The 16,524-nt window shown below is 36.0% G+C and overlaps 1 protein-coding gene across 2 annotated transcripts in view; it reads right to left on the minus strand.

Annotated features, from left to right (window-relative positions):
- Positions 1-16,524, minus strand: part of LOC145666828 (lateral signaling target protein 2 homolog) — a 234,879-nt gene that overhangs the window by 11,456 nt on the left and 206,899 nt on the right. The window contains exons 6-9 of one of the 2 annotated variants that reach the window (XM_081734396.1): positions 13,457-14,802; positions 12,707-12,811; positions 9,469-9,585; positions 4,848-5,056 (exon numbers count right to left, since the gene is read on the minus strand). In XM_081734396.1, the coding sequence (XP_081590522.1) occupies positions 4,848-5,056; positions 9,469-9,585; positions 12,707-12,811; positions 13,457-14,802 (1,777 nt within the window). The remainder of the gene's footprint in view (positions 1-4,847; positions 5,057-9,468; positions 9,586-12,706; positions 12,812-13,456; positions 14,803-16,524) is intronic. The other variant, XM_081734397.1, reaches the window with a different exon arrangement.

A 16,524-nucleotide genomic window follows, 5' to 3' on the forward strand; every position in this document is an offset into this window, starting at 1 on the left:
TTAATTAATTATTTAATTAATTAATTAATTAATTAATTAATTAATTAATTAATTTAGTAGTAGTAGTAGTAGTAGTAGTAGTAGTAGTAGTAGTAGTAGTAGTAGTAGTAGTAGTAGTAGTAGTAGTAGTAGTAGTAGTAGTAGTAGTAGTAGTAGTAGTAGTAGTAGTAGTAGTAGTAGTAGTAGTAGTAGTAGTAGTAGTAGTAGTAGTAGTAGTAGTAGTAGTAGTAGTAGTAGTAGTAGTAGTAGTAGTAGTAGTAGTAGTAGTAGTAGTAGTAGTAGTAGTAGTAGTAGTAGTAGTAGTAGTAGTAGTAGTAGTAGTAGTAGTAGTAGTAGTAGTAGTAGTAGTAGTAGTAGTAGTAGTAGTAGTAGTAGTAGTAGTAGTAGTAGTAGTAGTAGTAGTAGTAGTAGTAGTAGTAGTAGTAGTAGTAGTAGTAGTAGTAAACGAGAAACCAATATAAACCCTGGATAACAGCAGAAATATTGGAAAATGATGGAGAAAAGAAGACAGTTCAAGATAACAAACATGAGGAATACAGAAGGTGCAGAAATCACATCAACAGAGAAGTAAAGAAGGTCAGAGAAAACTAGATAAACAACTTGTGCAAGGAAATTGAGGAAAATATCGTCAAAGGCAATACAGAAACAGCATTAGGTAGATAGGTTAGAAAATAGTTCGGTGAGAAAAAGAAACGCACAGACATAATCATAGACAAGGACAAAACAACGCTAATAGAAGAGGAGCAGATAACAAGAAGATGGAAGGAATACATTGAAGAACTCGACAAAGGAGACAGAGAGAACGAAGAAGAGATAGAGAAGGAAGATGATGTTCTTAAAAATTAATTAGAACCATCAATTTTACAGTGCGAATTTGACAATGCTTTGGAAAAAATGCAACATAGTAAAGCTTCAGAAATAGACTAAATACCAATGGAAGTTATTAAGAATCTCGGAATAGCAACAAAGAAGAAACCACTTAATCTTATTAACGAAATGTATATCTCGGAAAAAAATACCAAGAGACTTCGGGAAAGGCATATTGGTACTTGTTCCGAAGAGAAAAGGCGCACGGAAATGCAAAGAAAACAGATCGTTAAGTTTGCTTTCCCATGCATCAACAATACTGTGCAAAATTATCATACAACGAACAGAAAGGAAAATCGAAGAACGGCTATCGGAGAACCAGTTTGGATTCAGGACAAAAAGCTGAACAAGGGAGGAAATACCGAGTCTACGGTTGATCATGGAACAGCACATCAGAATAAACAAACCACTCGTGATAGCATTTGTAGATATAGAGAAAGCTTTTGACAACGTAGATAGGAATATCATGTTCAGAGCGTTGAAGAATCTGGAAGTGGATTACAGAAACAGAAGAATAATATACCAACTTTACAGGAACTAGACAATTGTCACAGGAAGAGATCAGAAGGAAGCAAGAATAAGTAAAGGAGTAAGGCAAGGTTGTGGACTTTCACCTCTCCTGTTCAACATCTATATAGAAGAGGCTATGAAAGAATTCTTTGATAAAAACGAGAAAGGCGTAAATGGCCAAGTTTTCAGCGCAATAAGCTTTGCTGATGACATGGCACTGATAGCGGAGAACGAAAACGACTTGCAGGAAGCACTTTCAAACTCTGAACGACCAACTGAAAAAAAAATGAAAATAAATAAGAAGAAAACGAAAGTGATAAAGTGCACAAAAAATGCACAAGAGAGCACAGGAAGGGGCAAACATATGGCTAGATGGAGAGAAAATCGAAGACGTTAAGACGTTTCCCTATTTAGGAAGTCTAATATCCTTGGACGGAAGAAGTGAAGAAGACCTAAGTTCCTGAAGCAGACTTTGGTAAGTGAACTTCGGGGTCATTTTTTGCGAGGTGGTGGTGCACATATAAAGAGTTAATTTTACAAACTGGGAGAGCACAATGGCAAAAAAGAGAAAAACCGTCTTAAAGTTTTCCACTCGCCGCACATATCGTAAGACGCGCAAAGTTATCAAATGGCGGCGTGGCAGAGTGACAAGAATCTGAGACTCAAATGCAAAGCATCCCGGGTTCAATTTCCTTTCAAGTCAAACTTTTATTTTTGTTTATTTTGCTTCAAGCAATAAAGTAGCCATTTGTAACTATAAGTAAAATATTAATTCACCATATGTGTATAATGTATTGAAACAATAGATATTTTCAATCACTTGTAAAATCTTTTAATGTTCAATGTTAACTAGCAAGAAAAATTAATCTATTCCGTAAATATACTGGTATCACGAGTTATATTATGGTTACGACAATCGTTGTGTAATAAATGTTCTTGACGCTTCGTGTCTACATCTGTTGACAGTGTGCGAATTGCAAAGAAGTTGAGGGAGAAATCCTTTTTGCTAATACTGGATGTTGCAATAAACAAAGGAGACTTCCCCCTCATTTTCCCTGTAATTCGCACACTGTCAACAGATGTAGGCACGAAGTTTCAAGAACATTTTTACACAACAACTGCGGTAACCATAATATTTACGGAAGAGCTTAAATTTTGTTCCTAGTTAACATGGAATACTGAAAGATTTTACAAGTGATTGAAAATTTCTATTGTTTTAATACATTATAAACATATGGTGAATTAATATTTTACTTATAGTTGCAAATGACTACTTTATTGGTTGAAGCAAAAAACAAAAATAAAAGTTGACTCGAATGGAAATCGAACCCAGGACCCTTTGTACTTGAGTCTCAGGCTCTTCTCACTCTGTCACGCCGTCACTTGATAAGTTTGTGTGTCTTACGATATATGCGGCAAGTAGAAAACTTTAAGACGGTTTTTCTCGGTTATTTTTGGCCATTGCGTTCTCCCAGTTTGTAAAATTAACTCTATATGTGCACCACCACCTCGCAAAAAATGATCCCCAAGTTCACTTACCAAAGTCTGCCTTCTTGTAAGTACAGTAAAAGGGAATTTTAGTACAGGTCTTTCCTTTATACTATATTGTACTCGATGCCTGCGTCTTGCAAATGGATCACTTGTAGCCAGACGAAGATAAATTGCACGAGACGTCATTTCACTGTTCAAATTATGCTGAAAATTGCTACTAAACAATATGCACCTAAAAAACTGAACGAAATGCAATACCTTACGCAACAATGAGAGGTAATGTTAGAAATCCTACCAGTTATTGTTTGAAATTCAAAAAAATAGAAGAATTTTATTCCTGGCTGTCCGTTATTGAGAATGTCCGCTATTCAGAAGTAACTTTTCCATTGCACCGAATTCTTATGAGGGGAATTAAAAAGTGGCCGTTATTGAGAGGTGTCCGTTAGAAGAAATTTCACTATATATATATATATATATATATATATATATATATATCTTACAGAAATTTCTTTGTGAAAGAGGTGACAATTACTATGAGAGATCTGCAGACATTAACAAAACAACAAAACATGAGTATCTCTCTCAGCCTTCTTTTCTTTATATAACTAATTCACTTCACATTAAATTTTTGCAAATTGGTGCCGCAACAAACTGTTAATTATGTGATCATTAGAAAAAAACTAACATTTAAGTTTTTCAACTATGAACCTAAGCACGTTGACTCTTCAATTTTGTTTCACGTTTACAAGCCATTTTTCACTCCCATTGACGCTTGAAAGTAAAAATTACATCGTATCAAGTGTGAATTGAACAACTGTTTACATTAAATTTTAGATTATACTTCAATGTACTAATCATTAATCAAATAAAAACATGTTATCATCTTAAATAAGAAAGCCTTAGTGTAGCATGAAATCAGAATTTAACAGACATTTTAATTTCTGTAAGTGTTTACAAAATTCTTAATTTCTGTTTTGGTTAAATAGCTTGTGGTCTCTCTTTTGATGCAGTAGATCTAGTTCGAATTCTGGTAGTAGTATATGTAGTTCGATTGAACGCTTGCAGTTTAGCGTTCCTTCTCAGCACCGAGGCTATATGAGATGTGATTGGTTACCCACATCAATATCAGGGTTTACATTCCGTTAATCGAACAGAAAAGTAGTGTACGCTTTAAGTTCGTGGGCATGATTTAATTTCAGGAAGTCGATATACGTCTACGAGGAACTCGATCAATGACTAACTGCTATTTGGCACTAGGGCCACTACGCACCATACCTCAAGTATAAACAAACAAATCTTATTTGCCTTCAATAATATCTAGAGTTTTATCGTAGCCCTTTAAATATATACTTTCATCTTCAATCCAGGTTTAAATAACAATCCTTTAATATCTGATTCTGGAAACTGACTTCTCCACTTCTTAAAATTCATTATTTGACTCTACAATATCTATATTTGCACAGACTACTCTGCTTCACAACTGATTCTCATCAGAGATCAACCGGTCGATTATGTGTCGAATTCATCCAAACATTTTTTTTCCAAACCATCACTCTAATGATTATTTTAACATATTCGAAATAAATATTCCTATTGAAGATTGAACCGAGTTGATTTTAGTTTAGCGTCCCTTTCAGCAGCGAGGCTATATGAGACGTAGACCTACTGATTAACGTGGAATCCGAACCACATGAGCTCCCGCCGGGAATCGAACCCGGGTCTCCCACGCCGAAGATTGAACCGAGGACCACGCGAAAGGAAAGACGTGTGTTAGTTCCTTGACTCCAAAAGGGCATAATGTATGTGGCTGGAATCTCATATTAAGCTGCAGGACATTAAATACTGAACAAACGTGTATAAAAATAAAAATAACATTAAAAATAAACTCTCACAACGTATCGTACAAAAGGCATCTGGCAGTCAACATCCTCGGTCATATTTCTATTTCAGTCACCAAAATAAACAAACAAAAATCTTACCTCCATCCACAATCCCACTGCCTTCTTGTTCAGTTATATGATCGATTGGAGGCTGCTCCTGTTCTTCGGGCTGTTCTTGAGTCTCAGTAGCATTCATCAGAAACACACATTTGAGAATATTTCTCAGGTCTCCTGCAAAATTCGTCTGTAGTTGATCGGCGACACCGGCAATGCAAACAAACAGTCGATGAACTAGATCTTCACTTGATCTGTCAGAAAGAATGAAGAAGGTATAGCGTCACAAAGTAAACGCGTACGTTTATCAAGATCAACTAATTTATGACGTAGTACACAGTTATCAAGTATTCGAGTAAACTGCGAGGCACTATCTGTATTGACTTAAGACTTTATCTTAATACCTTCTGACACACACCTATTATATATGAAGTGCAACGGAGAATTTCATATATTGAATGGAACACCAAGGAACAATAATACAGGATGTCTCTAAAACCTTCATCCGATTTCAAAGTGTAATAGACTGAAAACGGCTAATTTTATTTGAATGAAACGCTATAGTTCGAGAGAAGGATTAGTCAAATTCATACATATATCATCCGCTTTCAAAGTGCAACATTGCCTTTTTTTAAACAAAAGTTACAAAGGTGAAATAATCGTAGCTATCTCAAGGCTGCAGTTTACAAATGTCTAATGTACTCTCCTCCGGACGCAAGGCACACATTAAGTCGAGTAGTCGAACTCTAAGCATACTTTGAACACTGGTAGGAGTTGGCGAATTGACATCTCCTGCGTGTAAACGAAACTTGCCAACACTCCGAACTGTAGGTGTTTAATTCAAGTAGGATTTGCCATTTTCAAATCGGATGAGACTTTATAGACATTTTTGTTTTAAACTAGTTGATTTTTTTTTTTTTTTTTCAGAATACCGATGTACATAAAACGATGTTAGAATTATACACAAAAATGCAATTGTTTGGGATCTCACTAGTTCAGGGATTGAATTTTTCTCATTATTCGTTTCTGTACAGTATTTTGTTTATTGTATAGAAGCTGTACTTCGAGTAACATTGAACCATGAACGTACTCGAATCAATAGAGTACGTTACATGTTTGGGAATTCCTGTATTATGTGGTGTTTTGGATATTCCACCTAATACGCAAACGAAAAAAAAAAAAAAAAAAAAAAAAAAAAATAGACAGTGTAGTCCGTGACCCACCAGCAGAGGATAATTCGATAACAGACGGACCCTCATATACATAATACACATGTGTTATATACAGAGTGTTGGGAAATATATATATATATATATATATATATATATATATATATATATATATATATATATATATATAAAACTTCGAGAAATGAATTCTCACACGAAAACTTGGAAAACTTATAGATCAACATGGGTGCATAAATGCGTCACTTCGGAGTCACAGTCCGCTCCGAAATTAGCCAGAAAGATAAAAGTGAAGGGTCATAACTTGAGATTGAAATGGATAAACAGGCCCGACGAGAGGACAGGGGAGCTAGGGTCGTTACTAAAACAGCCTTACTTGACATTTTTTTTTCTTTTTTTAAAAAATAAATAATACAAGTTCAGAGTTCATTGCTTTGGAATGCTTTTAAAAACAAATTTATTGGATATTTCCTTCATACTATTTGATTGGAATATAGGTCTACCAAGTACCAATACGTTTGACACGTGTTGATTTTCACAAAACGATTAAGTTGTTAGTAGCTTCAGTCGCCGCGATTGGCGGTAGCACGATGCACACATGTTGGTTAAGAGCCCGAGAGCAACGCTAATGAGTGATAAAGGAATAAGGCGCTTGGGGCAGATTCTACACTACTGAACGCACTGATCACTTCACTTGTCCTGTTGCGTTGTCAAAATCTAACGAACCGTTTAGACAGGCGGCAGCACTTGTCAATCTGAAAAGTTGTTTACAATAACACTCATTTTGAGTAGCTGAGTCGACATTTGGAAAAAGAAGTGAGTTGTACTTACACAATTTTTGTGATCTTTAAAAGTGAACTATTTACAAGTTAGTGTTTTACATAAAACTTATAGGTGCACAATGGATTATGTTCCTAAGTCAGGAGAGATTAAACGAGAAAAGGCAGCCAAAAGGGACAGAATACTTTTGAATTTATATCTACTTCAACAATAATATATCATAATGCAACAATTGAAGAACCACAGCCAGATGAAATTATATTCAGTTAACCATCCAAATTAAATTAGGACCTAGTTGCTTTACGTTTGCAAGTTGTGAAGCCTTTATTGGCTTTACCACTGGAGATGTAGTTTCAAGTGAAGTAAGCTCAGGAATAACTTTAATGAAAGTCAGCCCTCTTGATCCACATCTTCAACATATGCACAAGTAAAACCAGAGTTGTTCGATTTTGATGTAGATCAATTCGAAAATCTAAATGTAAATTATGACGAAATAAATCGAGTAGTCCTTTGTAATGCTTTACCTTACCCAACAAACTTTACTCCAGATATAAATGGTCGTGCTTTCCCTTTCTCTATGCTGACATGTACTCTTAAAAATAATGAAGAGATTGATTACTAAGATTGGCTTATGTGGAACTAGCGTAAAAGTGCTGTTTTGTTTCCCTTGTAGATCGTTCAGTAAACTTCTATTATCTATCAGATCAATGTCTGCAACTTCTGAAGGTTGTTCTGCAGTTAGTTTATTTTATATATGTAAGATGTATTATCTGGAGTGGTATAGTTTAGAGGTCCCTCACAGTCAAACAAGTGTAGACATGTGTGAATATTTTATGCGTGAAGCAGAAAGGAGGAGGTAAATTTTGCGCAAGATTTTAGATGTGTTGCTTTTAGAAGAATGAAGTTTGCTGCTTAGAGGAGATAGCACACTATAGGAAATCCACGAAACTATAACTTCTGGGAATTTTGAAGTTGTTAAGTAATTACGATTCACTGCTAAAAGATCATTGTCTTAAGTCTAAGAAGAGCCTGAAGCAGGGACAGCTCACAGCCAAATTCAAGTACATTGTCTGTCTCCAAACAGCCAAAATAAATTTATTAAGTGTTGTTCTGACCATGTTACACAAGCTATTCTACAAGAATGAGAAAAATACTAAATATTACTGCAATAATTGTAGGTGCAATATTAGTCCTGTCACATGTAGAATACACAGGTTTTATTTAGGGATACCTCAGTTTATCTACGAGTACGTACAAAGGACCAAAACAGTATCCTTGAAATTCACGAACAATTTCTCGTATTTATTGATTGCAACCAAATTAGTATTCGACACGAAGAATTTTGTATACCGACGGAAAGAGAATATCCGGATGTTCTCGCATACTCGAGCGTTTTGCTTTCATACTCGCTTAACGTCTCTTTCCATATGTGTTTCCATTTCTGCCTATCTCGCAGCCATTTCTCAATAGTCCTGTGAGCTGCAGCTTTTTGTAACCAAATAAAACGGTATTGAACTTTTAAAATGGCAAATCTACAACTATAGTTTGAGCTAAATATCTAGATTACAAAATATTCCAAACACGGAACTACAACTCTTGAAATGACTAACAATCAAATTTATAGTTTTTAAGTGTTACTACACCACCTACCCATTATAAAACTTTGGAGTACAGGGTGAATCAAGCGATAAAGGTAAATAATGTGGTAAAAACTGCTTGAGCATATGGTCGAAAATGAGGTGAGGGATTAATGTTTGATCTCATCACGGAACGGCTAAATCGTTTGGAGTGAATTTCTGAATACAGGTACCTACCTCAAACTGAGTTTTTATTATGTCATGCGTATCTCATAATTAAAACACGTATCCCACGGTTCAAAATTTATCCGAAAAATAAAGATGATATGATCTCAAGTTAGAAGAATAAGTGGTCACATGTTCCAACATTTTCAAAAATTGTTTTTTAAAAGAGAAAACAGGCCAATTTCTACAATTTTTTCTCGCCACATTGAAATCAATGTTGCCTGTCTCATCATCATCATCATCTGTTTGAAATATATTTTTGAACATACTTGTAGTTAGCACTATTCTACGAGTTTTTTTTTTTTTTAAATCACGTTACTTGAATCAAAATGCGTATCCTAAGGGAGAGGAGGAGGGCTAAAACTGCCAAAAACAGTATATCTTACGAGCCCTTCAAGTTTGGGAGATGAAACTTGATATACGAGAAACTCATTAAAAACAACCAGACACGTGCTTCAGCTTTTTGGACATTCCGTTTTTAAGACGAGGAGGCAATTTCTAAATTTCTTCTCCAAATATAAACCTGATCTCGACGTTGTTTGTCTTATAATATTGGAAAAACAGCTGAACCGTCTTAAACCAATTTTGAAACACAATTATTACGTAGTTCGGTCTGAGTTTTTGTCATGCCACTTTAATCAAAATTCATATTTAAATGGAGCTAATTTATCTTAAATAATACCAGCTGGATCGTCTGAAACATATTTTTGAACATAGCACTTGAGTCGAATGAGTTTATTGTTTTCCCATTGATTCAAATACACATCGTTAAAGGGTGGATTGGGATTCAAATATACCTTTCCATAAATCTATATTTCCCGTGCCAAGAGCGGGCATTTCAACCAGTTTTAAATATTTGTATTTAACAATTAGCATTACGAATCACTACATACTCACCTGAATTTGGCACGGGCTTCGTTTCGATTTGCTATTTCTGCTGCTTGCATTGCAAGTGCTATTTCTTCGTCGTCTTGACACTCAGAATTGTACGAGGATGTATCACTACTACTGTAACTAAAATTTAAAGGGAAAATGTTTCACTACTTGTGCAAATAAAATATGTTTTAACTATTATAAACAAGAGTAACCGAATAATATGTCAACTCATATGTAAACAAACAACTCACCAAGTGCTTTTTTTCTAATTTTAAGTGACTGCCTGTATTTTCAGCGATTCACGAGCTTACCGTTATTAAATATACGGTCTTTTAAAGTGCATTATTTTATATTACATACATAAAAGTATACTGAGAGTGCCCTTTCCCTGATACTGCATCAGACAGCGGAGAGAAAAAGCAAGAAGACAGAAAAGCAGTAACAGACATATAAAATATGGCACCATTTATATAATTGTAGACCTCCCAAATAAATGTTATAGTAAAAAAAAATGTTATACTGAAAATTCTTCCGACTTACCTATTGTTACATACACTGCACTGTAAACAATTCTTAAGGGGGGAATGTTACGTTAAAATGAGCACGTACATGATTGAAACAAACCCTTAACACTTTCGTACTTACAGTTAATTTTCAATATTTGATTATAAAAGAGAACCTGTCTTAACTACGACTTAGTTCTTGATTTCTTGCATTGAAAGATGTACAAAAGTAAAGTTTATTTAATGGAATACCGCTTATTGGTTACTTTCAGATCGTTACCTTGATCGACCTATCGAGTACATGCGTGATATATGGTTACTATATCATTTGAATAATAAAAATACTGTAATAAGAAATATATGTATACATCATAAAATAGAATGAATTTAAAGTATAATTTGAAAAAATAGAGTTAAATATAAGCAAAAAGACGAAATTTTCATTCGTTATACTGAGAGTTCGAAATTCGTTAAAATGAAACATTAAATATGAAGAATAAAAGAGGCCTAAAAATAATTTCGCAATACTGAACATTTAGTTACAGTGTTATTTTACTATACAAATACCGAAGCGGGAACAGAAAATGAATTACTTACCAAAAAACAAAGAAAACAATTACTTACACACACAAACTACTATAAAGTGCTAACCCATCCCAGTATTCCGAAATTCTGCCCATCTTCTACGGACCCTTTCCCCTTCGTAACAGCCATCCTCTGTTACATATGCCTTTAATTCTAAATGAATTGGCTAATCTCCATTTCCCTCATACCCTCCAAGCACATCAATATTATACCTATCAGAGATTCTTGACTCCTACTATGATCCCTTTGCCGTAAATTCTTCTTGCGCTAATTCCAACAAGGCGACTTTTCAGATGCTCCCATGATTCACATTACATCTATTCAGTGGAGTTCTACAGGCATTCCTCAAATCCAACATTTGAACTCAATCCTTCTACTAGTTTCAAAATTAACACGGCACTTCTAGACATTTTCTACGTTCTATTTTCGTACTTCGCCCTCAGTTATCTTCCACCCTGTATACGGTCTGCCACTAAACACACTCTTTTTCTTTGTTTCTTTTGGTGCTGAATCCAGTGCTAGCAATCATTTTCAGCAATTGAATTCACCAAATCAGCATGGTCCCCTGTCAGATACATATTCAATCGGATTAAGAATCGGGAGGCATGGTGGCCATTCCACACATGTGATATCCTTGTGTTCCAGGTATTCCTCCACCATCTGCGACTTGGTATGTACAGTATTATCGTCCATTAGACGAAACCCATGGCCATATGCACTACGGAGGAAACAATCAAATTGTTTCAGGGTAACGTCCTGATTAATCGGATCCGTAACAGTACCCTGAGGAAACACATGGAATGGTTTCATACCCTTAACATGATGATACCCCAGATCATAACACAGACACTATCATAAGGATTTCATTATACAAATTGCCAGTCTAAATGCATTATCATAGATGCAGACGGATGACCTCAACCACAGTATGGAAAAACGCTGTGCAATCTGCATAGCCGTCCGCGGTAATCACATCGAATACTGAACGTAATACAATGTCCAACCGGACCGATGTAGAATGGACAGAATGAACCCAAACAAGGTGGATGCCTCACAGTCGTCATTTGGCTAGGAGGTTTTAAGTGCATCTACCGCATAGCCTGGACCAGTCACCATTAGATTATCATTTGCTTTGTTATCTGGAGATCTCATAGAATAGTGTTAAGTTAGTTTCAAAAGAGGCCTGGGAAAAAACAAGAGTAGCAATTTTTAGCCGGAAGCCACGGAAGATCTATAACGACGGGATTATGGTGTTGGCGGGAAAATATCAGGAATTTATGGAACAAAATGGTGCATATGTGATTTTCAAATCATCATGAACTATAACAGGGATGCAAATAACCACTCGCCCGGGGCGAGTGGTTCACTGGTGTGAACGAAGTTAATATCACTATTATTTATTTCAAACTATAAAAACTGGGTTGTGGGCTAGTAGCATTTTTCTTGGGCTAGTAAAACTTTGTTGCATATTTGCATCCCTGAATTATAACGAATCATTTGTTTTTTCTTCTTCTTCTTTTTCTTCTTCTTTCTTCAAATCATAATGAATATATTATCAATTTTGACCTCCAAAAGTTTGATATTTTTAGGCAACTTGGTATTTTATTTATTTACTTATTTTAAAGGTATAGTATTTGCAATCATATTTTCACTATTTTCTCATAAATAATTCATTTTTCATTCCCGCTATGGGATTCATTTGTCCCAACTCGTAATAAATAACTGCCGTTAAGTGCTTTTCGAATGTTTTCGTTCATATTATCTGTTTGCAACGATTCTTTTTTCCTGCTATTACACAAGTACTCTATTTTGTATGTGTAACGTATTGAATTGGTGTGTTTGCATAAAGGTGTAATGGTTTAAACTCTCCATAAATAGGAGTATACTTACCACTTTTGTTTATTTTCTTTTTCTTTTACTCTTCAAAATTAGTACAACAAATAAGTAGTTTATATATTTGGAACCACATATCTTAACTCCACGGAACTATTGCTTTATTCTTCAACTTTATATGAGTGAGTTTCCAGAAGGCAATACGCCACATATGGTTAGAATTAGTGTAACATTTATGTCAAGGAGGAACCCAAAGAGCATATTCTTGAATCAAGGAAGCATTGGTTCACCGAAAGATATGAAGGACAAGAGTATAAAACCAAGGTTATTGAACGTACCTCTCAGAACTCATTGTGCTGGTACTTCTGCAACTGGAACAAGTTGAAGAGCAGCTGCTTGACATTTCTTGCACTCCTTGGGGAAGCGGCACTTCAAGACTTTTGCTATAGTTAAAACAAAACCACTGTTAATAGTTCACAGGCACAGGGTGACGTTAGAAAGGACAAATAGTAGTAATGTTGTGATACTAAGTACTACAACGAAAAACAAACAATAATGAAACAGCGATTAAGCATCAAGTAAAGGCAATTAGTACTAGTTATTTTGCATTATTTATTCCACGTTTAGAGACTTCCACAAAGGCTACAAACAAACCTCAATGTCCTTTGACGAGTGCGTTCTGTTTTCTGTGTTCGACTTAGGGCTCTTATACCTTTTGTCCTCGTGTTTACTTCCTAGTGAACTGGTGATTATACTAGATGGCTCACAGATCGCTTGACACTAGCAGTTCACCTTAACTTCGTTGACTGCTGTAGCAGTTTTTAATAGTATCACTGAATATGTGAGATTATGTTAATGCAAGAAAGTTATGGTTGTTAAGATCATTTTCAAATCATTCTGAGTATTGCCATGTTGGATTTGTATACAAGCTGACGATGAATAAGAAGTTGTAAACTTATTTCGTGCATACATTTACATGCATTTTTGTCAAGAAAATAAAACATAATTTTGTTGCTGTATCACATACACTGAGATAGTTTTCCTAATCGTTCACATGAAAAATCTGAAAATCATTCCGAACATCTTACCTTGAAGGTCCAGAATGTCTTGCAGGAGACTGCTTTCTACCAGCAACGTACGATGACGAAACAGTGTTGGCTTTTCGAGGGCTTGGCTGCTGAGACCTTGGCTTTCGAGATCCAGGCCTTCCACTACCACCAAGTCCTGAACATTGTTGAGCTAATCCTTCCCAGTTGCTAGCATAATCAAACACTGCACTGACTAAAGTACTTTGCTGTTCACTACACACAGAACACTGTCCTTCACCAACCGTTACCCCAACCCACTCTTCTTCTTTGCTTTGACTAGGATCTTCTTTCGATTCTTCACTTTCGATACCGCTACTTTTCACAATTGTAACAGGAGAGTTTTCAAAATGGGACGAATCCAAATTAAATGTCTTTTGTTCTGTAACTATCACAGTATTATTACATGTATTATTACTACTACTACTATCATCATTACTGTCAGCTATAACAATTGTTTTAACAGTTTCACTTATTTCACTCTGGTTCACTTCCTCTGGAGTATCACTTACGAGACCACCACAAGAACACGATATTGTCTGTAATTGCTTTACCTGAGGTTCCGAAGTCACAGCAGTTTCTTCCTCTTTAGACGGCGCATCGGGTGACCGATCGGATAAGCTGCACGTATCACTGCCTGCTACACCGGAGTCTCTCGGGGACTGAGCACGATTCAAATTGGTTGAATCACTACCAGCTCCAAGTAAGTTACTAAGGCTTTCTTGGACTGCACACATAGCGTGCTGGGCTACAAGATCTTCCTGAGAATCAGAATCTGGAAGAGATTCGCCTGTTATTCCATTGCCAGGTCCACTTGTAGCTGGAAGCATTCCTTCATGACTAACTTGATTCACAAGTAGGAAGCCTGTTGTGGTTGATGAGGGTATTCGCACATTTTCAGACACATTATTATTGTTGTTGTTATTGTTATTAGTCCCACCATCTTCACTGCTACAGCTCAGAGTTCCGGCTTCTGATAAAGGACCACTATGGTCTGTTACTGTTTCTGATTCGGACACTTCTCCCACCCATTCTATTTCCCCACCCTCCCCTTCAGTCCACGCCTCCGTGGCAACTTCTGCTACTACTTCCTCTTCGTCCCCACGCTCGGCTGTGCCTTGCTGAGGACCCGATACAGAATAAAAGTCGTGAATGAATTGTTTGCAATTTGGATAATCATTATAGAACTGAGTCACAAATTCATCTAAATCGGGTACTTGATAAGAGTCTAAACCCGAGGGACCACGATAATCTCCTGGTTCTTCGGTTGAACATAAAAGTTTTTCCAAAGTGAATAACTCACTCTTATTTAAAGTCCATAGCAATTCACGTATTTTAAAAAGGAGTGTCTGCAAGTAGGAAAATAAACACAACAAAATTAGTAAGTTGATATCAAAGCCATTGAGAAAATAACATCCGAAATCTACAGAGGAACTAAATATCAAGATATTCTTTGATCATTACTAATTATGAATATACTTTACAACAGCTGCTTAATGATTGATATACAAGGATTGGAACTTTAATAGTGCATACATACGCAATGAAATGGAACCCGTGATTCTTGCTTATACTGTGTGTTAGATACCTAACCTACCTTACAGTAAGTGAATCTTCCAACACTACGCACGTGAGCCGTGAAGGGAAACACGACTAGTGGAGCTGAATATAGATAGAATGTGCCAATAGCCATGCAGTACAACAGTGGCATCAAGGACTTACAGCGTCTTAAAAGCCTTCAACGAGGGACGCCAAAGTGAGGCAAACACACCTCGGCCGGTCACGTCATTGTGGTTTCAGTAAAGAGGAAATGTAGGCTGCTGGTACATTGTTGGAGATGCATCGAAGCAAAACAGCCAAGAAACATGATTATTGCATACGCGACAGTGCTTCTTATTCTAAAGGAAAGCATGGGAATGAAAACATCATGACGGGTTGCGCACTAATTAACGGAAATGAAGAGAGGATTACGATATATCGCTACTCAGCCCACTTGGAGCGCAAAGAGGGTTCTGCGCCATATCATACATTGGGTGAGATTGGCCAGATCGTTCGAGCTAAAACCGACACGACAGACTTGGTGTCATTAAGAGTCCAATCACGAACTTCAAAAGTTTACCCATACCCCAACAACATGAAGGTGTGATGATTCTCGTGTATGATTGCGATGGTGTTTCCTAATGAATATCACAAACAACACGCTCTTAATGTGTAGTACTATTGTTCATTTTTGAAACATAACTTGCGACCAGCATTGCGAAAGAACCATGACACTTTCTGCAAAATACTACAATCGTTTTACAGGACAATGGTAGGGCGCATGTACCCCACCTGATGCTGATATGTTGGCTTGTAGGGTGTTTTATCATCCATTACATTTCCCATTACACTAATCTTGTGACTACGATTACTCTAACATAAAAGAACCACTTCATAACATTTATTTCCGGTCTGTTCCAGAGATTCTTTACGCAAAAGGCCGTCCCATTCGAACCGTCATCAGGACAGTTGTTGGGCTGTCACACAACGTAGTGACTACATCAGACAGAAAACTGCGTAATCACACAGAGTTTTGTATCAGTTGTAAATAAATAGTTAGCACCATTAAAATTCCAACCCACATATTTTTCTTTAAAGACAAATTACAATTAAAACTAATACTTTAGCTGTCGACTTTATGATAATTCTCATAAGCGTTTACCTAGAATAAAACAATATCCCCCAAACAACAAAACTAGAATTTCAACCTCTTATTTCCATATACACAGAATGGAAGCAAGAAAGAGAAAATATGAATTAAATAACGCAATAAAGTTAGTTTTCGTATTGCTTGTACGCACTTACATAATATTGTATAATAAACAACAGTTTATTCTACCATTTCAAACAATTTTATTGTAATTTTAAGTCAATATTTCACCATTACTAATTTCTTATACTGTCTTCTGGACCAACTTAATTAGAAGATACTGACAAAATTGTCGACTGGAATTATTCTCAATTCCTTCTTTCTTAGAATAATTTTAACTTTAATCTTAATTCCTGATAAAGCATTATAGAACATTTGATTG

This window comes from Thermobia domestica, chromosome 12 (assembly GCF_964235325.1).
Source record: "Thermobia domestica chromosome 12, izTheDome1.hap1.1, whole genome shotgun sequence".
Classification (NCBI taxonomy): Eukaryota; Metazoa; Arthropoda; class Insecta; order Zygentoma; family Lepismatidae; genus Thermobia; species Thermobia domestica.